This window comes from Drosophila takahashii, chromosome X (assembly GCF_030179915.1).
Source record: "Drosophila takahashii strain IR98-3 E-12201 chromosome X, DtakHiC1v2, whole genome shotgun sequence".
Classification (NCBI taxonomy): domain Eukaryota; kingdom Metazoa; phylum Arthropoda; class Insecta; order Diptera; family Drosophilidae; genus Drosophila; species Drosophila takahashii.
In genome coordinates this window covers 11149791-11176618 of record NC_091683.1, presented here as the reverse complement: position 1 = coordinate 11176618, position 26828 = coordinate 11149791, and the positions used below count along the sequence as shown (strand labels likewise).

General features: G+C 45.2%; 6 protein-coding genes across 17 annotated transcripts in view; 3 read left to right on the top strand and 3 right to left on the bottom strand.

Moving 5' to 3' along the window:
- Nucleotides 1-420: 420 nt before the first annotated feature.
- Nucleotides 421-2797, bottom strand: LOC108055824 (transcription initiation factor TFIID subunit 4). Its single transcript, XM_017139359.3, has 3 exons — nucleotides 2665-2797; nucleotides 1808-2585; nucleotides 421-1658 (listed from the first exon to the last, which is right to left on the bottom strand). Exons 2-3 carry the CDS (start codon nucleotides 2526-2528, stop codon nucleotides 1000-1002), a joined length of 1380 nt encoding a protein of 459 aa, XP_016994848.2. The 5' UTR covers nucleotides 2529-2585; nucleotides 2665-2797; the 3' UTR covers nucleotides 421-999.
- An 881-nt stretch (nucleotides 2798-3678) lies between these two features.
- Nucleotides 3679-6637, bottom strand: LOC108055825 (mitochondrial 2-oxodicarboxylate carrier). The gene is made up of 2 exons (XM_017139361.3): nucleotides 6224-6637; nucleotides 3679-4592 (listed from the first exon to the last, which is right to left on the bottom strand). The coding sequence occupies exons 1-2, from the start codon at nucleotides 6392-6394 to the stop codon at nucleotides 3843-3845; spliced, it is 921 nt and encodes a 306-aa protein (XP_016994850.1). The 5' UTR covers nucleotides 6395-6637; the 3' UTR covers nucleotides 3679-3842.
- A 3483-nt stretch (nucleotides 6638-10120) lies between these two features.
- On the top strand, nucleotides 10121-13187 carry LOC108055796 (uncharacterized). The gene is made up of 2 exons (XM_017139315.3): nucleotides 10121-11608; nucleotides 13029-13187. Exons 1-2 carry the CDS (start codon nucleotides 10317-10319, stop codon nucleotides 13123-13125), a joined length of 1389 nt encoding a protein of 462 aa, XP_016994804.2. The 5' UTR covers nucleotides 10121-10316; the 3' UTR covers nucleotides 13126-13187.
- On the top strand, nucleotides 11657-12965 carry LOC123003055 (protein NipSnap). The gene has a single exon (XM_044394352.2). The coding sequence runs from the start codon at nucleotides 11858-11860 to the stop codon at nucleotides 12686-12688; it is 831 nt and encodes a 276-aa protein (XP_044250287.1). The 5' UTR covers nucleotides 11657-11857; the 3' UTR covers nucleotides 12689-12965.
- A 1019-nt stretch (nucleotides 13188-14206) lies between the features above and the next one.
- LOC108055806 (uncharacterized) lies at nucleotides 14207-15985 on the top strand. The gene is made up of 3 exons (XM_017139330.3): nucleotides 14207-14348; nucleotides 14853-14914; nucleotides 14989-15985. Exons 1-3 carry the CDS (start codon nucleotides 14319-14321, stop codon nucleotides 15818-15820), a joined length of 924 nt encoding a protein of 307 aa, XP_016994819.2. The 5' UTR covers nucleotides 14207-14318; the 3' UTR covers nucleotides 15821-15985.
- A 430-nt stretch (nucleotides 15986-16415) lies between these two features.
- Nucleotides 16416-26828, bottom strand: part of sdk (sidekick cell adhesion molecule) — an 88898-nt gene continuing 78485 nt past the window's right edge. For 5 of the 12 annotated variants that reach the window (XM_070219318.1, XM_070219317.1, XM_070219316.1 and 2 more), the window contains 8 exons: nucleotides 25315-25746; nucleotides 24268-24465; nucleotides 20292-23525; nucleotides 19952-20233; nucleotides 19724-19747; nucleotides 19089-19409; nucleotides 18693-19027; nucleotides 16416-18262 (listed from right to left, as the gene is read on the bottom strand). In XM_070219318.1, the coding sequence (XP_070075419.1) occupies nucleotides 18020-18262; nucleotides 18693-19027; nucleotides 19089-19409; nucleotides 19724-19747; nucleotides 19952-20233; nucleotides 20292-23525; nucleotides 24268-24465; nucleotides 25315-25746 (5069 nt within the window). In that variant the 3' untranslated portion in view covers nucleotides 16416-18019. The remainder of the gene's footprint in view (nucleotides 18263-18692; nucleotides 19028-19088; nucleotides 19410-19723; nucleotides 19748-19951; nucleotides 20234-20291; nucleotides 23526-24267; nucleotides 24466-25314; nucleotides 25747-26828) is intronic. The other 7 variants (XM_070219322.1, XM_070219326.1, XM_070219327.1 and 4 more) reach the window with 4 other exon arrangements.

Here is a 26828-nt window from a genome sequence, read left to right as displayed (position 1 = left end):
TAGTTATATTGAAAACCGAGAGCATAAATACAGGTATAATTAAGTTTTTAATCGTCTTTTGTTATTTGTAGATACCGGTTTAAGTTATTCAAGTGGAACTGTATTTTCTAGCTTGTTTTTTCTTTTGATAACCAAGCTTTTGTTCTAACAGCTCCATTAACTTTGCGAATATATATATATTCCGGATGAACACGAGTCGTTCATCTATCTCTTTATCTCTCTAAATATTTGCTAGTCTTCCGTACGTCCCCTTGTCAACCCCTTTGTTTACCCACCCACTTGGCGCACCAAAATAGTCCGGACAATCGGCGATGTTCATCATCATTGGGCCAGCGGACCATTAACTACAGTCGTTATATATTCAATTCCCCATTTGGATCGGGGGGCGTTTGCATGCAAACGAAATGAAACCACAACGTGTCGAGTGCTATGGGTGTAGGCGAAAGCTTTTATTTTTATTTAATTCAACAATTGAGTGCAACAAATACATGTAGTTTGCTTACAACAATACAAAAAACAAGCAACAATTACGCTAACAATTCTAGAAAAATATACACTTTTAGTGAGAACTTGCGTTCACTTTGTCTTTAGTTGAGGGTCTTTTGAGTAGGGTTTGCATATATCATATATCGTATAGGGTTATTCATATATACCGGTTTAGGTTTATTCGAATGTTTTTGCTTTTGAGCTTGGGTTGGGGGATGGTTATTCCCACCCAATCATCACAATTGAAGGCCGAGCTGGAAAAGGGGGAATTCTAAACTGGGAGGCCAGCTTGTTTATCCACGAATACTGCAATCGGAGATGGTGCGGCATAAATTAACAATTTTCGTCCAATTAGCGCCTGGAATTATCGATCTTGGCCAGCGGCGTGCAAGTAGATTTACAAATAAGCCACCCTGCCGGCCAAGGCCACGCGAAAAAAGCTGGGGAGGAAGGTACAGTACAGTAGGTAGTAGTAGTATTGGGGTTGGGAACATTCCAGAAGCGTCGTTCCCCTTAGAAGCCGGCAAAGCGCTTGGCCATCACTCCGCAGAAGAGCATGAGGAGCATGGACACTCCTCCTGTCCAGGAGTGGGCTCCACTGGTGTTGGCCTTGACGGACGCCTGCACGGGCGCCGCCACATCCTGGGCCTGCTGCACCTGCTGCGATCCCGGCTGGGCGGGCGCCATGGGAGCCAGCGGAGCCGGTCCCTCGCCAGCCGGAGCTGCCGGCGGCGGAGGCGCCGGATAGCAGGCGATCTTCTCCACCTCCACCATCTTGCTGCTGTCGGCCGGATCCGTTTCGTTCACCTTGGTGGGCACGCAAATGATGCCGCCAGCCGCCGGCGGCGGAGGAGGAGCATCCGCTGCAGGAGCCGTCATATTGGAGGCCTCGGGATTGAAGGGAGCCATTGGAGCCATGGGAGGTGCTGCTGCTACATCCTGGGTAACATTGGAAGGAGCCATGGGGGCAGCAGCCACTCCGCCTGCATTGATCACAGTGGTGCCATCGCTGGCATTCACCGGCACCCCATTGTTGATGATGATGATGCGATCCTGGCCAGTGGCTGCCGGAGCTGCGGCCACCGGCTGCGAGGAGGAGGAGCTGCCGCCCGAGGGCGTGAGGGCGTGGCCCAGCAGAGCACCGCCCAGGCCGCCGGCCAGCAGACCAGTGCCTGTGAAGAAATGAATCATTAAGGCGGCGAAAACAGATGTGTATTGAATGTGGTGTAGCTTGAAATAACACCAAATATGGCCACGAATTGTGTTAATATTTAAGGCTAACATTAGTCAGCCAAAGAGGATGACTTCACCCTGAACTCACCGAAGCCCAGGCCAGAGGAGGATTGCTGTGGCGGCGCCGAGTAGTAGGTGGCTCCGGGTGGCAGGGCCGATCCCGCCTGGTAGTAGGTGGCTCCCGGCGGCGGAGCAGCGGCCGCGGGATGATAGCCACCACCCATGGGCACATGTCCGGCGGATGGATAGTAGGTGGCTCCGGCGGGTATGTTCGAGGGATAGCCGCCGGCGTGTCCTCCGGCCGGATAGTAGGTGGCTCCAGCCGGCACGCCCGAGTACTGCGGCTGATGCAGATTCGATCCGGTGGCTGCTCCGTAGCTCGGAGGAGCTGCTCCGTAGTTGGGAGCATGGTAGGCCGGGGGCGGTTCGTGCATATTGGGTCGGGCACCGCCGGCGGGATTGGAGGCGGAGTAGGCGGGCGGCGGACCCTGCGGCACATTCCAGCCCGGTTGAGGGGCCGCTCCTGGTGCTCCAGCTCCTGCTGCTGCTGGGCGATTCGGCTGGGAGTTGTAGTTGGGGTAGCTCAGCTTGGCCACATCCGCATGCGAATTGCCGCCGGCTGCATGGCCATTCGTGTTGTAGCTGGGCTGCGTCACGTGACCGTAGTTGGAGGAGCTGGAGGAGGAGGAGGAGGTCTTGCGCTGGTTATTGCCCTGGTTACGCCGGGCGTCCACAACACCGCCGCCGTGCGTCAGCAGCAGGGCAAACACCGCCCAGGCCACGAAGGCGACGTGACTGGAGGCCATCATGTGATCGGTAATCCCGGATTATAGAGTGCTTCGCCCGTAGAGAAGAGCAGGGTGAGACTATAAAAGATCGTTAAAAACGGCAAGCGATGAGCGTAAATCAGCGGTGGCTGCTGGTACTGGTGTGCATGCTAATTACAGAAACTCGTTTTGAATGACGCTGAGCTGATGCTTCTACGCGTTTTTGCAGCTGCCTTCGTTTGTCCGCGCGAAACTGGTTAACTCTTGTCGGTTATTTTCGTTATAAATTTCACTTTTTGCAATGTGGCCAGGCAAGGGTTATTCGCAAAATAACTGCAACCACTGGTGGAGCCCTGGTATTGGTTGCGAACCCTGCTAACGCTTATTTTTGCCCTTACCTGGGTTGCGGTCTTTGCTAACATTAAAGAGGTATTGGTTCAAAACCTTGCTTAAATCTAGGATTGTATTGTATATGGTTGTCGTCCATGCTAAAACACAGGAGCCCTGGTATTGGTTGGGTACCTCGATAAACCTCTGCTTTGGGTTGTAGTCCCCGCTAAACATTTGCTGATGGTTGTGAACTTTGCTAGTGCCGAGCGGAAACGGTTACAGTTTTAGAGCCACTAGGAAACTTTGGTCAAGATAGCGCCAATTTCATGCTCAATTTTGAAATATGCTCAAAACGGCGTGTCAAGATAGCGTCACTTTTAGGCTCATTTTTATTTTGCAAGTAGACCAATTGCAGACATTTTCAGGGCCAATTCGATTATTGAATTGATTGCATTTGAACAAAAATTACGTCTTTTCGTGGTTTTTCAATCGTAACGTGGTAAAACCTTTTTTTTACCCATTTGCCAGACAAAAAATACTTACTTTTTTGAACAGCTAAAACAGGATTTTCATGTTATGTTTTTTTGCTGTAACTTTGCCAAAAATTGTCCCAAATCGAAGATACGTATTGTTTTGAACAACTAACGACCCAATAAGTTAAAAAATTAAATTGCCGACCAATTTTTTCATTTTTTGGAAGGGGTTACATCACAATTTTTTGTACAAAATAGAAAATAGCTAATTGCAAAAAATTTTAATGCCAATCGATTGGGAATTTTATTATTAGTTTTTCGGTGTATTACACTCCACATTTTGGCCATTATTTTTTTCGTTTTGCCCAAAACATTCAGAAAACAAAACATTTGAGGTTTTAACATTTATTTACGAATCACAATCGGAAGTCTAGCGTTAAAATGCCACTCCCGTTCGACTACTCGGCTACCTATGAATTATATTTTAAACAGAAAAAAAAACAGAACAGGCGGGAGCCCTCTTAATATCTAATTGGGCATTAGGACATGGCAACTAGGAGTAGTTGTGCAGCAGGTAGTCGTAGGAGTACTCGAAGACCAGCAGCAGGATGGCGCCTCCGGGGCCCAAGCGCATGATCTTCGGGACGAGTCCCTTGTACAGGGCCCGGAATCCCTCCTCGCGATAAACGATGCCCATGGAGCTGAGCGTTCCGCGGTACTTGATCTGCCCGGCCACCGGCTGTGGGCCCTGAATCCTCGACTTGGCCACATCGAACGGTATGTTGACGAAGCAGGCCAGAGTGCCGGCCAGGAAACCGATGGTCACCTTGCGCAGGAACTCCAGATGGTTCTCCTTGTACTCGGGCACCACGTTCTTCACGCTGTGATAGAACCCGAAGTACACCATGTTGAAGACACCATTGCGCCCCATCGTGGCGGTAATGCCCTTGTTCAGTCCCCGAAAGCCCAGTCCGTCCTGCTTGATGATGCCCTTGGCCACCGCGAACGTGCTGAGCATCTTCTTCTGCCGGTCCGCCTGCTGGGCCACCTTGACCACCTCGAAGGGATTGACGGCGATGGCCTCCAGAGTGCCGGCCGTCAGACCGGCCAGCGAGAAGGTCAGCGGGGTGGGCGTGGGCGAGCCGAACTGGAAGAGGGGCTTCGTTTGCTCGAACACCAGGAACTTTATGGCTCGCTTGGGGGTCTCGGCCAGAATGGGCGGCATAATGCCCTTCCAGTACGAGCTGATGCCCTCGTGGCGGTACATCTTGGCGAAGCAGTCGAAGACACCATTGTAGTGCAGCTGGAAAATGGTGATATTTCATTAGTAAATTGGTTTTTAAAAAATAGAAAATGATATGAATAACTTGATCTTTAAAAAAATAAAATTGACCAGCACATATCAATCTGATCTTTTGTCAATTTGTTTTCTCAATATATACATTTTTTAAATGTTGTTTTTTCTGAATTTAAATCTATAACTAAAAGAAACTCATATTCATCATTTTGACACAAATTCACTTTTAATATGTATTTTTTTTTCTTTAACTAAACAAAACTAACTAAAGCCAAAATATATTTTCCAATTAGTTTTCTTGCATTGCAAAATATGAGCTTATTTTCATTTCACTCTTTATTCTCGCCACACGAAAAACTGGAACTATTTCAACGGTCAACGGCGTGCATTGTTCCAGATATCTGCTATTTATCTGCTGTATTCGTGCTAATTTCCCCCCTTAGTCCCCCCTTTCGCTTTCTTCGACTGCTTTCATTGGCAGTCGTAAATTTGTTTAATCATTGCGCCGCGACGACTGAGAAGAAGATTCAGGAGAAGAAAGAACTTGTGTCGCAGTATCGAGACATTTTTATGCTGGGGTGTCTGCACACACAAATTATTGTTCCTCATAAACTCTAAGCTGAAGAACAAAATAAATAATTCTTTCTTTGTCTTTACACTTTTGTACTTTCTTTTTTAAACCATAAACATTAATAATATAACAATTTCTTTCAAAATCTTGGGGCTCTAGCCTCTCTTATCTAAAGGCCTTCTAAGCATAAAGATTTCCGAAAGCAGAAAAAATGTAGAAAACACCCAGATTAGATAGGTGGACCTCTCGAGTTGCCCTAGTTGAAATTCCCAGGAATTGGGCTATAACTAGGCTCTTTCATCAGCTGTTAGTTCCCAGGCAGTTCTACCTATCACTTGGCCCCAAATTAATGGCCCACACGCGTGTCCAGTGTCGGAAGAAGAAAATGGAAAGTGCCGAGCTGCTATCAGCGCATAATTCCGATTGGCGAATGTCTGGCATGGGTCTGTCTATATAAATATATACGCATGTACATCTGACTGATAAGCGTGTTCCGGGGGAGCGCGGCGTTTCGCTTCGACTGCTGATAAATATGGATTGTCTGGCCATTCGCAAGAGAAATGTAAACACAGAGAGAGAGCGCCAGTTGAAGGTGGAGAAAATGCAGAGAGCGCTTGTCCGTGACCTTGCTTTGCCCTTATCCAAAAAAGAAAAGCCCCAACCAAAACAAAGCACAGCTGATAGGGGGATTTATGTAGATACATCTTTGTAGTGGCCTCTTCAGATCCTGAGTTCTGATTTAATTTCCCTAAATTATAAGCAGAATCTTTAACGTATCTTTGGGATACCTGTTTTAAATTTCTATTAGATGGCTTCTTTAGTCAATATCTGTTGAATTTTTTCTGAAGTAGCTGGCTATTAATGGGAATAACTAAATGAATTAAATATATTTTTGGATTAATATATAGTTATGAGAATATTTTATAATTTTTAGAATAGCTAAATATTTTTCTGATTTTTTTCTACACTCACTTTACCTCTATAAAAGTTCCTGGTATTTTTCCTTTATGCCCAAGATATTGGTACCCCCATATCTGCCATCTTGAGTACCCCAGCAAACACTCACCTCGCCCAGAGCAGCGGCATTTGGCGCCGGAGTGGCCTGGATCTGGATGCGGGTCTTGACCACATCGAGTGGCTGCATGATGCAGACCTCCAGGAAGCCAGCGGAACCGCCGGCCAGAACCTGAAAGGCGGCGCGCTTGGCATGCGAAATCTCCTGCGGCTGGACAGCCATCCTGGCGAAGAGCTCCTTCGAATCAAGGCTAAACAAACTACTCGGCACTGGCAAACCGACAAGGGCCAAAGACAATCGAGTGCTGTCACTTCAATCAGTCGGTTCCAATTCCAGAGCCAACTGATTCGAAAGTCGGAATGTGTAAATAAATTTCGGGGCGAGCAGCTAGAAACGAGAAAAACTACAAACTACTACGGTTGAACCACACGCTTCGAGAACACAATTCGCACTGAGCTCGAGAATGGGGCAGATGGTTGGGCCCAAGACAAAAGGGGACACTGAAAGAAACTGTATATGATATGATATCAAAATAAAATGAGAAGTAAATCCATCCATAAAATATTCCATATTCTTAATGATTTTTTTCTTTCTGTGCAGAGAGAAGCAGAGAATATAGAAGATAGCACTGGAACGGGGTCGGGGCTAAGCTTTCGCCGGATTCCGATTCGGATTGGGAATGAGAATGGGAATAATCGGAATCGGAATCGGAATAGAGAGCCGCATGTGCTGGAACGATACGCTAATTGAATTTGCTCACGCAGATCGTGGGATCGTTGAGGAGCTTTAACACTTGGGGTCTCGGGTCTTTGCCGATCCGATCTCCCAGCCAGCCAAAAAGCTCAAGATATCGGACAAAAGAAAGCTCTTTCATGTGGCCTATGGAAAAATTCTACAGTTCAAAGTAATTAACCCCCATCCCTAAGATCTCAAAACTACCCATTCACACTTTGTATCCTTGGAACAGGTAGCAAAGGTATAGAAAATTCTGGTCAATATAAAACATTCACTTAAGTATCTCTGAGCTAACACCCACATTTGACATGGCAATTGAAAACGTTTAGGGCTATTGATTGAATATGGGGCGCTTATAGATAAGAGAGAATGGGACAAATTGCTTAGATAAGATTACCGAGAGCAAGGAAAAATCCAGTAGGTTCTAATATAATATATAGTTTTGTTTGATTGACAGTTAGATAGTACCGTTCAAGTACTTAGGCACCTAAGTCACACAATTAAAGCAATCATAAATGTCTATCATTCGGTTTTATTAAAAATTTGACTTTAATATTATAGATATTTTGCTGTAACTTGGACAAAAATGGTCGCATATCAAAAAGGCGCACTGTTTTGTGCAGCTTACAACCTTTTAATTAATATCAGTGCACTTTGCGACTGATTTGGGAAAATTAACTTTTGCCCCAATTTTTGCCTTTTTTTTAAGGGGTACCATCATAATTTTTTGCGAAAAATGGGAAAAATAAAAAATTTCCAGGTTGAAATGCAAATTGATTGGGAATTTAATAACGAGTTCAACAAGGTATGATACACCATATTTGGATCATTATTTCCATTTTTATGACCAAAATACTAATTGTAAATACTAATTTGTTGGGTGAAAAATCTGAATCATGATTTTTGGCAGAAAATTTGATTTTTTATTGTAGATTTTTTGCTGTAACTTGGACAAAAAAGGTCCCATATCAAAAAGGCGCACTGTTTTGTGCAGCTTACAACCTTATAATTAATATCAGTGCACTTTGCGACTGATTTGGGAAAATTAACTTTTGCCCCAATTTTTGCCTTTTTTTTAAGGGGTACCATCATGATTTTTTGCAAAAAATGGGAAAAATTAAAAATTTTCAGGCTGAAATGTCAATCGATTTGGAATTTAATAACGAGTTCAAGAAGGTATGACACACCATATTTGGATCATTATTTCCATTTTTATGACCAAAATACTAATCGTAAATACTAATTTTTTTGGGTGAAAAATCATTCTTTTCTGTGTACAAATATTTGAGGACTTTTACCGCTTAGCCAACATAATTTGAATTTAATAATTAGGTTCATAATATAATTTTCTTATGAAACCCAAAAATATTTAAGGATTTACACCGCTTAGCCAATAGAATTTGACAAGCCTGCCATATAGACTCGACTCTATCGCAACCATTAGATGCTTATCTGTGCATCCCATTAATGATGTTCCTCGCCCATGTAAATACGCTCCAATGTGGAGGCTTCTCTCCTCTAACCAGAAGATCCAGAGCCACAGCTCCACAATGGACAAACAAATCGTTTGACATTTTCGGCCGCTTGATTGGTTTATTGTTCATAGTTCACGGCACACCGGACATCAATCAGAGATACCAGATACCTCTAGATGCCTCCAGATTGAGGACAACTTTCATTTACATAAAATGCATTCTATGCCGAAATTGATAGAACAAATTGTCGGTGTCAAAAATGAATCTCCCATCCGAACCCGAATCCGAATTCGAATCGGAGATCCCCCGAAGCCCCGAATCTCTATGATTTAGATGCCTTTCTTCTGCCCTTCTGTGGCGTTGTCTGTCTGCGTGTCAGTGTTTTATGATTGTCCAAATATTTCTGGCTGTTAATTATGGGCACGAGTTTCGGCTAGCTGGAAAATGTGGAAACGACGGAGATGGACCGTGGATGTGTGGAATTTATGACATTCAAGGGGGCGAGGAGGTGAGCAGAAGGGGGAATTTAAAACGCATTAGATGCCATTAAAAGCGAATTAATCCGGGATGGTCTAGAGATCCTGACCTAATAATGCTGTCAAGTCACGCAATCGCAATTGGAATTGGAATTGGAATGGGTATTGGAAAATCGAAAATAGAAAATCAAAAATCAGTTCAGATCATCCATGAATGGGATCGATGGGAAAACGATTCATTTCGCCTGGGCAATTTCTCGTCTTTCCACCCGGCTGGAGATCACACAAAGATCCCACATGGAGTCCCATGTTCCGCCTCCAAAAATGCATTTTCCTCGTCCCATAATTAGTACGAGTTTCACAACAACAAACGGGGCAGGCCACATGCAAGCGCCGATTGATCGATCAAAGCCGCGATATACAGATATACAGGGCTAATCAATCATTTTTCCATTTCCCATTTTCATTCTAGGCCCAAAGTGAGAACTCACGACCGCCTGCAGCAAAGGCAGCAAAGGCAGAGGCTATTAACCCCGTTCTTCTTTCAGTTTTTGGTCAGAATGTTCCACTTGTTGCACACTTGTGGCCCTTGGAGAACAAAACAAGAACAAGTTGGCCCAAAACACGGGCAGCGGTCAAAACAAAAAACTGAGACATGCACAGAAAAAAATATCCATGATAATTAACTAGAGAATTGTACATATCATTTGGATATTTATGAAAAATTCCATGCGATATTTTTAAGTAATTATTATACTATTACTCTGATTACTATTTTCAATTTTCACAATCACTCACCATAAGAATATTTTTTATCCGTGTGGAGAACGCCGAGGGAAGGTCCATCAAAGAATCCCCGAAAATTCACTTGCAGGCCTCGAGAACAACAAAGGGAATCGGTTAAGAGTGTTTTGATTAATGCCAGTTTTGACAGCTGATGGGCCATGATGATGGAGATGGAAATGGAAAATAGCTGGCTCCATTGATGCTGAAGCGGAGCTGGCAGCTGTCCAAACCTCCAGACACTCGAAGACCCCTGACAAGTGATCCAAGATCCAAGATACAACTCGGTATAAAGTAACGTTTCGTTAGATATTAGATAGTACTAAAAGTATTTAGTATTTCCTTAAATTTCCTATTTAAATTATAAGCGCATATCAGATAGCTCTAACCATTCACACACACACAATACTCGTATAACATTAAATTAAGCCATGTTTAGTTATTATTTTGAAGATTAAGAACTTAAGACATCCAAAATGTATTTCTTCGTTCCGGTTTTGGACCTACATTACACCCAGTGACCCACTGGCGGGCACAACTTGTCCACTCAGAACGAGTTGTGCGATTTTCGCCCAAAACGAAAGTTAGTTACGCCATCCAAACCCAAATTAGGCACTATAAAGTGATGGATTTAGTGGGTATAGTTGACCATTTCACCGACGTTCGTCACACCAAATGGAGTTGCCTTGGATTGTTCTCTTCCTTTGGATTGGGCCAACTGTGGGGCAGGGGCAGCAAAAGCAGCACCGACCACTCTGGATACTGGAGGATGGGCTGACCAAGCGGCAGCGACAGGATCGACCGGAAGCGGACTATGAAACCACCACGAGGATGACTCCGCTGATGATCCGGCGGCAGGGAAGGGGACCAGCTGAGCAGCCGGGAGCCATTACCTTCCTGGTTAGACATGAAGATCGGGAGGCAGCTCCTCCACCACCCCCACCACCTCCTCCTCCCCAGCGTCGCTTCATGATGCCCCACCACCGCCTGCAGCTGCCCCACCAGTACGTCCAGCATCCTGGCATCCAGAAGAGCAGGAGTCACCGTCGCGAAGGACGTCGTCATCTGCCCGTTTTCGATAATGGTCCCGGCGAGAATTCCCTTCAATTGGGCAGCAGCAGCCGGGATAACTATCCCATTTTCGTGTACAACGGCACCAGGGGCGAACTGATATTGAACACCATGCTGAGCAGGCGGCGATATCCCATGCAGGAACCCGTTCCCGGCCAGGTTCTCTATCCCCCCTCGACGCCCATGTTCCGGCCCAAGCCGATTGTGGAGCGATTCCGGATGCCGGGACAACGGGAGATGATGAACTTGACTCTGATACCCTTCTATGCACACGAGGCTATTGGTGATCCGGCTGCAGCTACTCAGGAAGCCTCCACCACGACCACTACACCACCTCCGCCGCCCTATGAAAGGAAGGAAGTGACCCAGTTGGGCAAGCGGAAGCGGAAGAAGGCCAAGCAATACGAGGCCTTCCATTCCCCCCAAGAAGTTATGCAATGGCAGACGGTTCTGCGACGATCCACTGGTCACAATCACCGGAATTTTCCCAGTGAGGAAATGGAAATGGAAGTGGAGGAGGAAGAGGAGGAGAATCAGGATGATCTAGACTGGCCAACGGAACCGGAAACGGTCGAAACTCTGGAGGAGCCAACAGAAACGTCCACCTCCTCCTCCTCCGCCAGCAGCCCCAGTGAGCCCTTCCAAATCGTCTATATCGATGAAAGTTTGGAGCGACCCGTCGTCGAATCCCTGAGCACCACCACTGCACCACCGACTCTGCGACAGAGCTCGCGATATGCCCTCAAAAAAGAGTACTACGCCTTTCCGGTTTATACGCTGGGCAAACTGCTCCAGCCGCAGGGCCAAACATCCATGAAACTGCGCGAGAAGAGCGATCGATCGGCGAGAAGTTCAGGAGAAAGGGAGCCCAGCACTTGGTTTATACTGAATTCACGGTAGGTTCAAGTTTTTATACTTTAAAACCTTTAATATCCCGATCAAGTCTGTTTTTCCATCTGTTTCGGGTCGTTTTGGCTAAATAACTAATTTTTCTATATTTTGTTTTCTTTTAACGTTTAACATTTGATTTAAATATTATTTTAGTTTTTAACAAACCGAACCGGCAGATTAAATATTTTCACCCCATATCATATACATATATATATATACGTATATATATTCGCCAGATCCTACATAAATCGAAAATGTTGAAGCTACGTAACCTATTGGCCGTCGTCGGCAAAAGCAACAACAACAACAACGCTGTCCGCGCCCTATCCACCACTGCAAGCGTCAACGATTCGGAATCATGGTTCTCAAAGTTGCTCGTTCGGAAAATAGAGCCAACCAAGGAGTCGCACAGTCGTATGCTCAGCGATAAGGAGATCATATATGCCCTACATACGCACAATGTCAGGCCCGATTCCATGGGCAACTATTTAAACAACTACAAAAATACTGTGGCATTGATAAACGAAAAGAAGGCGAATCTTTCGACCGAGTTGGTGGCATCATGGACCGTTCAGGTGGGCGACATGGATCAGTGCCTGCACCTCTGGAAGTACACGGGAGGATTTGAGAAAATCGACCAGGCCAAGGAGGACCTTTGGAACGACCCGGAGTATCTAAGCTTGATGCAAGAACGCTCCAAGTTCCTGCGATCCCGTCATCTGCAATATCTCTTGGCCTTCAGCTACTGGCCGCAGATTGCCAGTCGTACCGGCAAGAACATTTACGAAATGCGCTCATACCGACTGACCCCTGGCACCATGATCGAGTGGGGCAACAACTGGGCCCGTGCCATCAACTATCGCAAGCACAACAACGAGGCATTCGCCGGATTCTTCTCTCAGATCGGAAGACTGTACAATGTTCATCACATTTGGTGTTACAAATCCCTACAAGACCGTAAGGAGACCAGGGAAGCATCCTGGCGAACACCCGGATGGGACGAGTGTGTGGCCTACACGGTGCCATTAATCCGAGAGATGCACTGCCGTGTCCTTGCGCCAACTGAGTTCTCGCCCTCACAATAATTAAGCACCGGGCGTTACCGTTTTACCTATTTTTTTTTCGCGATCTAAGAAGTTGAAGCCTAGCAACGCCCGATCGAATTTGCTGTGAAATCAACGAGAACGTAACTTTGCCCCCTTTCCTGTTGAATAGTTATTGTAAATAATGCCAGCTAAATATGCAATCATTTTTATTTTTTTTTTTAAGTATAATTAAGGTCAAAGTGAAAATTGCTATACCAGAAACATTTTTACAAGCCCTACGTCTGTATCAACCTACGACCTTTGAATTTAACAAAACCAATTTTGTTTTTATAAAATAAAGCAAAATAAATAAAGCAATTATAACCCTCTTGAATTTCAGTTACAAGGGACCGCATCACCGTTCACTGGCAATGGATAATCAGACCAAGTACTATACCTCAAAATACATAGAGAATGGCTTCAGACCCAGAAGATAATAAGAATAACTAGTGATATAATATATAAGAGAGATTAAGACAATAAACAAGTGTGGTTTTATAAGAAAAGCAGTCCAAAAAAGGAATCGATATGAAACGTAGATCGATTTTACATTATTTAAGATCAATTTTAATTTGATATGCGGCCAGGTTAATTTGACCTGGTCGAAAAGAGTATTTCATGTAAAAACGATATGGGTTTTGCATGACCTGAAATACATGCAATATCCATTTAATGGAAATATGTTTTTTTTCGTGTGTATAACTAAGAAATGAACCCGTAAAATATGGTGATTATGACAGTGATCCCGCGATGATCATTAACGCCTCTCTGTGCATTCATATGGTCAATGAGACAGTTTAGATTGTAATGGGTCGGCCAAAGTGGAACAGTTTTACAAGCCATAAAGGGCAGTCGTAAATTCCTGTCGGACAAAAGGCGCTCGTAAATTGGAGAGTGAAGAATGGAAAGAATAGGAACCACTCTATTGAGCTTGGAGATTTCTAGATTTTCCGAGCGACCCATTCAGTTGCATAATCCATCGTGCAAATCGAAAATGGGTAAGCTAAAGGCGTCGGCTGACCCAAATTCCAGAACCCAAAACTAAAACCAAAACACAGAAAATCAAATCAGAAAGAAAAACACAATTTCAAAGTGTTAAAAAGCACAGGGGAGTGGGGAGAAAAGTCATCAAGAAATTTTTTATGGCCAATCGAATGGTTGCGGCTTTTTTAAGATTCCTACTCCACCTTCTTTATAACATCAGTGGATCCATCATTCATTCAATCACTTTGTCAATGATGCACCTCTCCAGGTTCCTCGTCCGTTCATTATTATTATTGATTTCCCAGCTTAGTTTTCGCTCTGCAGCATGCAATTAATTTTCTCGTTGTTCTACAAGGGCTCCCCATTCCCTTTCTCCAACTGGGTAAAAAAAAACCTGCTTGGTGTCGGCTTTTCTGTTCTGAACAGCGCATTGCCATGGGCCACACAATCGATCCCAACCGATTCCCCATTCCCAGTTTTTCAGTTTTCGGCTATAAAAGCTCGCACCGTGAATCTTTTTGGGCTTAGAACAAAGGCAACCGCGAACGCGAGTGGTTTAGGATCACAAGATTGCTTCCTTTTTTTTAAACATATTTTTTGATTGTTCACCAAGGATAAAGGGTATTCGACCCAGTGAAGTGTGCAAATGCAAACAGAAATGTGGATAAATTGTGTGGTATGTGAAGAAAATTAAAGGATGCGCCAAAGATGTCCTTACAGGCTCAAGGATTAAGTCGAACAATATTTTTCTGATCGAAGTGACCGATAATCGTGACTGTTGTAATGAAAATACAAGTTAAATGGAGCGTTTATATAAATGTTAAGATCATACGATCCTATATCAATCTAATTTTAAGGACAATTAAGGAAAATGTAATTTTTTAGCGAAACCTTGAAGGAAAATGTTTGAAAATGTAAAAACAGCAATTTCTAAAAAATTGTACTCTTTATAAGATAGGAAAAGAGTTTAGACTTTTTTAAAGGCTTGAGGAATTTTTTAGTAAATAAAAGAAGTTATAAATGCAAAATACCCAATTAAAGGAAAGCCGGTGAAAGTGAAGAATATTTTTGGAGAATAATTTTATGAAAATTATTGCCCCAAAAATTATAAAGTTGAGAATATTATTTAACAAGGATATGTGGTACTTACCCAATAATTTTCTATCCTCTCCTCCTTTAGATCACCCTAATCCTGGCCGGCTGCACGCTGTCCGATGCCTTCTGGTGGCCAAAGACAACAACGTAAGTAAATATAACTGTGAAAGATATGCAGCTTTCCTCACCTGTATCCTTTATCCTTTATCCCGCATCCACAGGGAAACTCGGGAGCCAAGTGGCGGTCAGATGATGCAGCAGATTCCGCTCACCTACTTCCGCACGTACACCTACCAGCCGCTGGCTCCGGGATTCTTTGGGTTCGGAGCACCGCCGCAGTCGCCACTGCTGCCGGGCGTCTCCCATCAGTACGATCCCTATGCCCAGGTGACCAGCTACGCGGCTGCCCGGCGGCATGACTCGGTGGCCAGGCAGGAAGTGACTGCCCCGAGTAGCACCACTAGCACTACTACAACGCCTGCTCCAACGACCACAACGACGACTACGACAACTCCGGCTCCAACGACTAGTACTACCACGACCAGTACCACCACACCGCCACCTCTTCCTCCGGCTCCTCAAGTGTCTCAATCCACCAGCACTAGTTTCTCTGAGGGATCCACTTCCAGTCTGCTGCGCTTCGGCGAATATCCCACGTACAATCGGCGGGTCAGCAACCTCTACAACTCCAGGCCGCAGTATCCGTATCCGGACTACTTCAACTACCAGCCGCCGCAGCAGCAGGAGCAAGGGGTCGCCTCCACTGGCAGTCGCATCCAATTCGTGCCCTGCATGTGCCCCGTGAGCATGCCCAGCCTGGTCTCATCCTCGACAGCGGCCACAGCGCCTCCTCATCTGGCCAGCTCATCCCCTTCTTCCACTGCCTTTGTGGCCCAGCAGCCGGCGGCTCGTCACATCGAGCGACAGGAATTGGAGGCGGAAGCTGATGGCGAGACAGCTGAGGGAGAGGCAGAGGAGGAGGATGATGACGAGGAGGATGTGGAGGAGGAGCAGGGTACCAGCACCAGTAGTATTAAGCCAATCCTCGACTGATTTTTCACTAAATTCGGGGGGGTTAGCCCTTTAAAATCGAGTAAATGCCTACGTTTTTTTTTCTCTTATTTATGGATTGTGAAAATAAATAGCAAGAGCCTGGAAATATTAAAAAGAAAATGATTAATGGAATTAAAAATACACTTGGTTTTTTTTTTACATTGATTTCATGTTCTTTTATTGATTCATATTCGTATGCTCCATCAATTACATTTACACATTTAAATTGTATTTATCAATATTCTAATACTTTGCGCTTGCTGCACGGTTTTCAACTAGCCCCGAGCCAAGATCCTTGAGCTCCGCCTTTCTTCCATTCCTCCATCTCCAAAGTCGCTCCTCCGCCACATGAAACATCCTCAATTAGTGGAGGACACGAACGATCCTTCTTCTACAATCATCAATTCAACAATTACAATTACATTTACTTAACTAGACGAACTTGTGCTTCGAGTCTTTGAAGTTGAAATTAGCTTGATTTTAGCGATTTGAAAAAGGGGGAAACTGTTTTTCCACCCTGATTTTCATTTCAGCGGGGCGCCAAAGTGGTCTAAACGTAGTTAATGCATAGGTAGTACGAGTACAAAAAAGGGAGTTAAGTATACAACTAATCGGGGGAAAATATATAATCAGTCGTTTAAGTTTTTAGATATACATGTATACATCGATATATAAATATAGTCATAAATATATATAAACTGCATTCAAATACAATTACAATTACGATTACGATTACGAGTACAATTACACCTAGGCGCGTCGGGGGTTGAACAATCGAAGAGTTACGAGCTAGAGTACCGGGGCGTAGTCCCCCCGGAGGGACTGGGCCCCAACTAACAAAAAAAAATATGAGTCTTAGGTCTAACAAGATCGTACTCTTATCGTACTTAGTGCTAAGTCTGCTGCGCATGCGCTGAAAAGAATCTTTTCTTCGTTTGTTTGTTTTTGTGTTTTCATTGCAGGTCTGCTTGCTCGCATGTTTGCTCGTTTGTTTGTTTGCTTTGTGTGTTACAGTTGCTTTCGTTTGTGGGCTTACGTGGTAAAGAAATTGCATTAATATGGCCTATCAATATATCTGATGAATATACGTATCCTAAGCCTTCTTCTCCAGATATTCTTCTCATTCCCATAGCTATAGCCTTCATCTTTATGCCTGTCCAAAAAAAAAAATACATTTATCTTTGCTTATAAGATAGAATTTTGTGTTTCTTCGTTTGCATATTTTTTTTCCTTATGATTTGCGTTTCTCGTAAACTTTTTCTCATGGTTTCTTCTTCTGCTCAGACCACCGATTGCATCGGCGTTTTGTCTTCTTGCCTTCAAACTTCCGGATTTTCTAGCTTTAATCGCACACACAAAAAAAAATGGTAAACATAAAACATAACTTTTTGTCGGTTTTTTCTTTTTAAATATAATGAGATTGCGCCAGACTAAACGCGTACATCACTCACGCACTCACTCACGCACAGTCACTCAAAAGTTCAAGCTGCCTGCCACGCGCGCTGAACACACTTGGATATCATTTGAAAAACCTAAGAAGGCGCGAAGAATCGGTTTATCACAGGATTCGGATTCGATTTCAGTCGCGCCCCCCCTAATCCGATAAATGCCATTGTTTGGAGGCGTGGCAGACAGCACCGCACTCGCACTCGAACACTCAAAAATAAATACTAAAATATAGGAGCAGAGTCATGCTGGGAAACACAGGCTAAAACTAATGTGCTTCTCACACTGGGTTGTGTATCTCTGTTTAGATCAAAATTATACAGATGCAAGGGGATTAAAAGATAGTTCAAATAGTTTAAATACACAAATACACAACCCAAGTTAAAAGGCACACATAAATGCTCGCAAATCTCAGATCTCTCGTAACTAGAAACTAAAACTAAATGCATACAGGGTAACCTATAACCGAATGTCTGGTATGTAATAATATATATATATATCGTATATCCCTGTAGCAGCGCATCGTCGGAGAGCTGAGGGGGCTGAGGACGCCGCCTGGAGGTCCTGGACCAGTCTGATATGTGTGGTGTCCTTCTCCAATGTCCCGACTCGCCCCCAGCCAAGCCCCCAGCTCCGTCTTCCTTCTCCGGATCCCTTGTTCCTCCTCCTTTGAAGCCCTCAAGTCTAGACAAAGGTCTCGCGGATGACGGTGCCGTTGCTACTGGTGCTTAGATCTTAGAACTCGGTTGATTGTCAGACGAACGACGAGAAGCCGGGCAGTGGTGCCCTCGATCTGGCCATATTATTGACGATAATCTGGCCACCATTGAGGCTCATCACTGCACTGCCCTCCGGCTCTGAGTCGGTGTAGCTGGAGTAGTTCCGCACCGGTTTGGTCTTCTTCCACGACTGCCGCAGTGAGTCGTTGACGTTGGCATAGTGATTCACAAACGAATGCGGATCACTGCGCACGCTCTCGTTTTCGCTCTCCGAATGCTGAATGAAAAAATGAAAATGGTTGAGATTATAAATTAAAATTCCATTGAACAACACACGTTATTTGTTTTTGTTAGAAACTCAAGACTTTATACAAACAGAAAAACATGAGGGAAACACGATCTAGTCCACATGTCTTGAGCATTAGTATTCATCAAGCAGGCAAACGGTCCTTAGTAAAATATGTTCTTTTCGTGATAAATCTTGGTTGCTTTCAAATAACATAATGAATTTGAAATTTAGTTGGGTTAGTAATGGGTTAGTTGGGTTATTACTTCTCTAAATATATCGTATTATTCAAGTTAAGTAAACCAATTGGGCAATTTAGTTTCTAAAGTGCTTCAGGTTTAGGTTTAAAGTTAGTAGTTAATATATATTTCTTTCTAGCAATAGCATATTTTACTTGGTCTCTGTTTTTCCCTCAACTCACCTGCGATGCCTCCGAACTGCTCACCTCCGAGGGCTTCTCGGTTACACTGCTGTCGTCCGGATTCTCGTCGTAGCACTTCAAGCTCTCCTCGTCGCTGTGGTAGGCCACGGAGGCGGGCGAGGGGCGTGGCGGACTCTTGCCGAGATGGACGCCCGGCGGCGGTCGATTGGTGGACTTCCTGCCCAGAGTGCCCAAGGTGCCGCTGCGCAGAGTGCCCACGCTGTTCAGTGTGCCGGTTCCAACGCCGTGACGAGAGCGATACAACTCCAAAGCCAACTCCTGTCGCTCGTCAATGGACATGGCCATGGACTCCTCCAGCGTCTTCTGGGCCTCCTCTGCAAGTAATTGAATCTCAGTTATTTAAAGCTATTATCTCTTTAAAAAATATAAACTTACGCTTATATTTGTAGCTCTTGCTCTTGACACACAGCACCGCAATGACCATCACTATGATCACAATCGAGGTGGCCGCCAGTGAGACCATAAACCAGGTTTGCCGATAGAACGGCTTGTGCTGCAGATAGCCATATTCCAGGTGCAGTTTCGAGGGCGTCAGGATCGAGTCCTTGGAGTAAACGGGAAACGAAATGCCATAGCGATTGTATGCAATCACCCGGAATGTGTACGCCGTCGAGGGCATCAGGATGTGATAGCTGACCGTAAAGTCCTGCATCATGCCCTTCCTGGTCTGCTCGATTTTCGTCCAGCGGGAATCGTCTGCGGATTATGGGCGAGAAAAGTTAGACTTGTGCTTGGAAAATAGGGAAACATTAAGAGGAACTAAATAGAGTTTCAAATAAATAGATTTAAATTAAATAATTATATTTGCTAATTTATAATGCGAAGAAAAAAAAATATAGTTAAATGGAGGAAAGATTTTTAAATCAGTTTTAGTAAGAAATTTGTCAATAAAATACTAATAATAATAATAATAAAAAAATACATAAAAGAATTAAGGAATCTTTTTTTTAGAATTAACCTAAATCATTATTGCTTAAATTCTAAATTTTCTACGGCACAGCAATACTTACAAACAAATGACGGCTCTCCTTTTTCTACGCAAGCATTTCAAAAGATGTTGTTTTTTTTGAGTTTTTTGTTATTATAGTTTTTGGAAAAGAATTTGTCATTTTATAACCAAGTCACCAAAGAGTAGTAGTAATCGAATGCAAAATAGGAGAGAGATACGGAGAGATTATGTAGTAAATGCAATTCCAAAACCAGATCTACAAGATCTACAGAGAAACACGGCAACTTACCCCGCTTCTTGGCCTCTATGAGGTAACCCAAAATGGGTCCCCTTCCCGACGGCCCATTGATCCAGTGCATCTCGACGCTGGACAGCGTCTTGGTCAAGATGAGATCTCGTGGCGCCACGGGGGATCCATCTTGGGGTCCCGTCGTCACATTCTCACTCACACCCGGTCCGTAGTCCACGGACGTTTGAGCCCGCACCGTAAAAGTGTAGGTTACCTCCTCCTCCAGATTCTGCACACGAAGTGTGGTATTGGATACCTTCTGCTTCACCTGCTTGCTAAATTCTGTGGGCGATTCAAGTTTAGTTTAACCAATGATTAATGATTATTGACTGGAACTCACTCTCATTCTCCTCGGTGGTTTCGTAGGTTACCAGGTAGCCCAAAATCTCGCCGTTTAAGAACTTCGGTGGATCCCAGGTGACCTCCAGGCTCTGCATCGTGATGTCCGAGAAGCGCAGATGAAGCGGAGCACTCGGCACTCCTGGCAGCGTCTTCACAGTAATCGGGGCTGATCTTGGGCCATCTCCTGCTGGGTTAAAGGCCAGCAATTGGATGCGATACTCGGTGAACTTGTCGAGAAAGACGAGACTGTGCGAAGTGGCCGTGGCCGAGACCACCTCGATTTCCTCCTCCCACTTGCGCCCAGGCTCCAGTGCCTGCGGTGAATAGGTGACCAGATAGTAGATCTTATAGCCCAGAATATCGCCATTCTGCATGCTCTGCTTCGGTGGCTTCCACAGCAGACGCACTTCGGTGCTGGAAATGGGAGCTGCGTCCACGGCTCGCGGTTCGCCCGTCGGCACCGCCTCGCCCACATACACCGCCGCGGGGGGCGTGGCAGGTCCTGGACCCTGCGAATTAAACGGCAACACCACAATCTCATAGTTTCGATCCTGCTGAAGATCCGATAGCACCACACTATTCTCATTGATCCCGTGCACATCCGTTTTGGGTGTCGACTGCAGGGCGGTGGGAAAATCGGAGAGTTGCTGATACAGAATCCTATAGCCACCGGTTCCCGCATCACCATTCCACATTCCCGTCTCCAGAGCACTCCACTGCACTCGCACCGATGTCGTGGTGATGGGCACCACCTTTAAACCTCCCACTCCAACGGCCGGAGCAGCTGGCAAAGTTCTAACCACCACACTTTCGCGACTAAAGGCCGAGGGTCCCAGATCGTTGGTGGCCTGTATGCGAAACTGATACGTCATATAGGGTCTCAATCCGAGTGCTGTGTACGAACTCAGCAGCGGATCCACTCGCTCCGGCAGCGGCTGCCACCTGCCCTCGTTCTCGCGCATCTCGACGGTGTAGTAACGCAGTGGGGCGAAGCCATCCCTTCCCGGTGTCCAACTGAAGGTGATCTGATGCGCCTGAATCTGACTGCGTGATATCTGCGGCACTGACGGCGCCTGCGGACGCTCCCTATTATTAGTGGTGTACACCAGTGCCGTGGCTATCTTGCCCCAACCCAAACGCGTCTGGGCCGTGCAACTAAAACTGTAATACTTCTCGGGCAGCAGACCGGTGGCCCGGAATGTTCGATCCGAGGGCGGAAACTCGCGACTGTAGTTCAACATGGCACTGCCATTCAGGGTGTAGGTGACCTGATATGCCAGAATCTCGCCATTCGGATCCATGGGCACATCCCAGATGATGCGAGCCATGGTCAAAGTGACATCGGGAAAGCTAACATTCGACGGAACACCCGGGGTATCCTCAAAGGTCTGAACCCTGATGGGTGGAGTACTCAAAGCACCATTACCCAAACGCGTGTAGGCCAAAACCTGAACGTGATAGACCACAAACTTCTTCAATTCCGTCAGGGTTGTGGTAAATGTGGCATTGTTCGGTATCGTCTTGTGCAGCACCTTTTGCTCCCGATCCGTCGCCGCATAGAAAACTTTGTACCCATCGATCTGGCCATTCCTGTGCTGCGGCGGCACTTCGCCCCATTGCACCACCACTGTGGTCGATGTCGTGGCATTCGCCTGGACATCCAGTGGCCCATAGCTGGGCACCGCTTCCCGGGTCCTCTCCACCGCCGTCTCGCTCTCCTTGGAGCAGCCCACATCGTTGCAGGCATTCATCTTCACCTCGTACAGCGTCCACTCCTCCAGGCCGTCGAGCACATGCGAATTGGCCGTATGATCTTCGATGACCACCGAACGTGGTAGATATTTTACGGTGCCGGGTGCCTTGACCACCTGCTTGTAGGATATATTATAGCCCCTGGGATTGCCATACCACTCGGTCTGTTGCAGCGGAATCCAACGAACTCGCAGCTGCTGGGCACTCATTGCCCTCACCGTCACATTGAATGGCGGATGTTTGGGCCTCGCCTGAATGGTCTGGAAATCTTTCGTAGCCTCCGAGGGTTTCGAACTGCCCACCACATTGCTGGCACTCAATCTCATTCGATATTGGGTGAATGGCACTAGACCCGTGACAGTCAAAGTCTCTGCATCGGGATCGTTGATCTCGCAAATGGTGAACCATGTCATATTCCTTGCCGTCTGACCCTCAACCTTCCACTTGGTAATGCTCGAGTTCCCATCGAAACCTGGCGTAAATTGCAGCACCACGGAGAAGGCCTCGATATTGGACAGGGCCAAGCTGGTGGGAGCGTGGGGAAGGACTGGCTCCACGCCCGATTGAATGGTCGCCGTTTTCGGAGTGCCACTGCCCACGCGCGTCCAGGCAAAGATCTCGAACCAATAGTGTGTGGTGGCCTGCAGCTGATTCACCGTCAATTCGGTATCATCAGCAGTCAGGTTAAATGATTTCAGGGTATCCGGACGATCTTTGACTTGGTAACGAACCGTGTAGCCTGTTAAAATGCCGTTTGAATAGCGTGGCGGTGACCAGAGAACCTTCACCGATCGATCGGAGACATCATCGAAATGCAAGGCGGTGATCTCGTCGGGCACATCATCCTGCGTCATCACGGGCACTTGGATACTGGCCACACCATCGCCGGGATCCGTGAAGCACAGCACGCTGATATTGTACTCGGTGAACTTCTCCAGGCCACCAAGAATGGCCGTCTGTTCGGCCAGTGGATCGATGAGACTCGGCGGCACCGTCTTCATCCGTCTCTCGATATCCTTCCACTCGCCATCGATCAATCGTCTTTGCCATGCCTGAATCTTGTAGCCCTGATTGATGCCATTTATCTGCTGCGGATTGGGGGGTGTCCATCGGCATCTGGCGGCCGTCGAATTGATCGCCTCCACTTTCACATTCGTCGGCGGTGCCTCGGGTACTCCCTCCTTGGTCTTGATCTTCGAACCCTCGGTGTAAACGCCCACGCCCATGTTGTTGTAGGCGGCGATCTGTACAATGTAATCCTTCCATGTGATCAGCTCCTGGATGAGAAAGTTGCGCTGTGCTTCGTTGGTGATATTCTGATAGGACCATGGCACATTGTTGTAGCCAAAGAGGCGATAGCGCAGTATGTAGCCAAGGATCTGGCCGTTGCGATGCTCCTCCAGAGGCGGTTGCCACTGCGAGATGATCTCCGACATGGAGCGAGCGGATCCAACGAAGCCCACCGGCGGACCGGAAGGAGCTAAACAGGTAATACATATTAGTGGGATATCATTTAATGTGTTTTTAGTCCACCTAATGGAGAGTCTGTACTTCTCTCTGGGTTTTTTCTTTCGAGTGTGTGTGTGATTTGTGTGGATCTTAAAACTGGGGACGTGAATCTGGGCTATATATGTATATACCTCGGTGAAGCGGAAACTCTACGCGCAGGCGGGCGACCAACGGCGATTTTCAAATTTCATTTTCGTGATGACAACGATAGCAGTTAAAAGTACAATTCATATACAGGGTATTTAGCATTAGTTCTTTACACTATACATGGGTATATACGGGCTATATATCAATATATATATTATTTAATTTAATCAGTACAACGAAATCAAATACAATTTATAAACTGCAAGTTTACAAAATAAACTAACGAGTATAAAAAAAAAATAAATATTTTAAATACATTTAATTTCAGTAAAATCAGATAATGTTAAAATCGTTAGGTTTACAAACTTTTAAGATCTTTGAACGAGTTTTAATAAAATAAATATATTTATCAATTCGGTTAAAAAAAAAAAAAAAAAAACGCTAAATAAATTAGCTTTAAATTTAAAAATATTCACAAATCAAATGAAGCCAACTTAGAGAAAAGCAATACAACACACACACAATATACGTTACAATACTAAATAGTACGAGATGCACAAAATGAGGATCGGAACCCCGAAAAGCGGGGATCATTGGCGGTTTTTTTTTTTTGGATCGGTACTCACCTTCCTGGGGCAGTTCGACCACATTACTGGGTTCCGATGGCGAACCCTCGCCCACGCGATTTACGGCACTAACCCTAAACTGATAGACGGTGGCGGCCTTGAGGTTCTCGAGCAGGATCCATCGTTGATCCGCCGAGACATTGCTCAGTTCGGTGATCCAGTTGAGCAGAGGGTCTGGAACTGGACCTACGAATTTTTCTGTGATGTTAATGTGTTTGGAAAAAACAGCAGGCGGGCGGGATTATGGTGAAGTGTAATGGTGAAAAGTGTGTGAGTGGGATATAGAGATTGAGGTGCGATTTAAGTGTTATGGTGGATTGGTGAAAGTGATGTACAATTATATTATTTTGGTTTTGGTGAAAAGTGTGTAGATTACAGCGTGTTCCGTTTGGTGGTGATGATGTTGTTGTTGTTGATGTTGATGTGAACGCGATGAAAACAAAGTGCAAAACAACAAATTACAATTGAAAATTAGACAACGAATATGTACAAATACAATATACAACAATAATACGATTAATATAATTATTACAGTTCATAAAATTTCGGTTCGTTCCAGTTGGTTGGTGTTGTTCAAAATCAAATTTAATGGAAGAAAAGAGAGAACAAAAAGAAACGGATCAAAATCTTGGTTTCCTTTGTGTTTGACTGTAATGAGTTCCTAAATTAAGTTTGTGGTTCGTGGTTCCTAATGTATTTCATATCTAAAAAATTTTAGTCTTCTCGAACAGCAATAAAAACCGTCTACTTATTGTTAATATATTTTCTAAACTAGCAGAAAATCTAAAAAATATTCTTAAGGACTAGATGTATTTTCTATAAATGAGTTTTCCATTTAGTATATATATATAGAAAGTATTTATTTTCTCTGTCCAACATTTTTGCTTATAAATGGCAACCGAGTACGCTTTCACCCCACTCCTCGTAAATCATAAATCCAATACTAACCATAACCACCACAACCCAAAAAACTCTACGCTACCGGGAAAATATATATACGTTCGTATGTATATATATATAGAGATAAAAGTGGCCAACGAAACTTACCCAATTCGGAGACCTCACGTCGCTGGATAATAAATTTGGATATTGGACTGTTGCCATCGAATCCCGGTGTCCAGGACACGTTGATGCTGCGCTGTTGCGGCTCCGGCAGTCGTTCCACCTTCACATTGCTCGGCGGGAACGGCAGTTCGATGACGCTGAGGCGAGCGGCCCGCGTCTCATTTCCCCCGGGCGAGGTGACCACACAGGCATAACTGCCCACGTCGCTGGCCCGCACCGCCTGGATCTCCAGCTGCCCGTCCGCCTGGACGCCAATGCGCTGCGAATTACTGATGGGCGTCGCCGACTGACCCTCGCGATACCAGTCGATGTTGTACGGCACACTGGGATCACTGGACACCTTGCACTGCAGCGTGGCCGTCAGGCCAAGTAGCACCGTTGTGTCCACCGGCGGCTGGATGATTTGTGTCCGCACTGCGGGGAAAAAGAGAGCAGAGAAAGTGGCAAGGATAAAAAAGAGAAAATATATAAGGGGAAGGAGGCGGAGATGGGAACACATTAACAACACGGCAATGCAGATTAAACGACCGCAAGTTGTGTGGCAAATGACAAGTCGCGACAGGCCCGCCCACTTTTATTGCCCGGCTACTGGCGCCCCCTTTCGGCTTATCCCGTAACCCGAAGAGAATCCCAATCCCAGGTGGGGAAAATGAAGTTTAAAACTGACACACGAAGCCCGTATGGCAAACACCCTGAATTTATGGGGTCTTTTTGGAAGTTCTGTAAATTAATGGCATTTATAAAAACCAGAACCATAAGTCTTAATAAATAAAATGAATTTTTATAATATGTTATTTCTAATCTGCAATTCATAGCTTTTCAAAATACATTTTTTCTATATAGTTTATATCCCTCAAATGATCTTTACTTTACAGGGTATTGCGTAGTCTTTGAGCCAACCACTGCACACTTGCAGGCAGGCAGGCACATGTGCCCCCTTCGTTTGTTCCCTTTATGTATGGCTTTCTCTTTTGATTTTATTTATTTTACGCTTTTTCTTCCTTTTTTCTTTACTCTCTTCTTCTTCTTTTTTTTAGCTCTTTTCAGTCACTTGGTGGCCCGCATGCATCAAAAGTTCAACGCGCCCCGTGGCCCAGACATTTGTTGGTGGTATTGGTAGTGGTGCTACTGGTGCTATATGGTGGTTCTGCCGATGGTGTTGGTTCCGTTCCGTTCCGCTGGTGTTATAGTTGTTCTTGTTGTTGTCGGTCTGTTTGCCATAAGCCAAGTTGTTCCCCATATGGGACGAGATGAACTACACTGCATTGCACTGAACGGCACGGGCAAAAGGTCCACAAATGAACCTGGTGTGCCATTCAGCCTCTATAGTGATACCCTTGGATAAGAGGTATTATACAACATATTGGTATCCTTAACTTTTAAACTGTCTAGCTTAAGTATACATATTAATACTAAGTCCATTTAGATGCCTAAATAATAAGTTTATCAAAGGGTTGATGCCGGTCCACCCGGGGGCGCCAAAGATTTGAAAACCA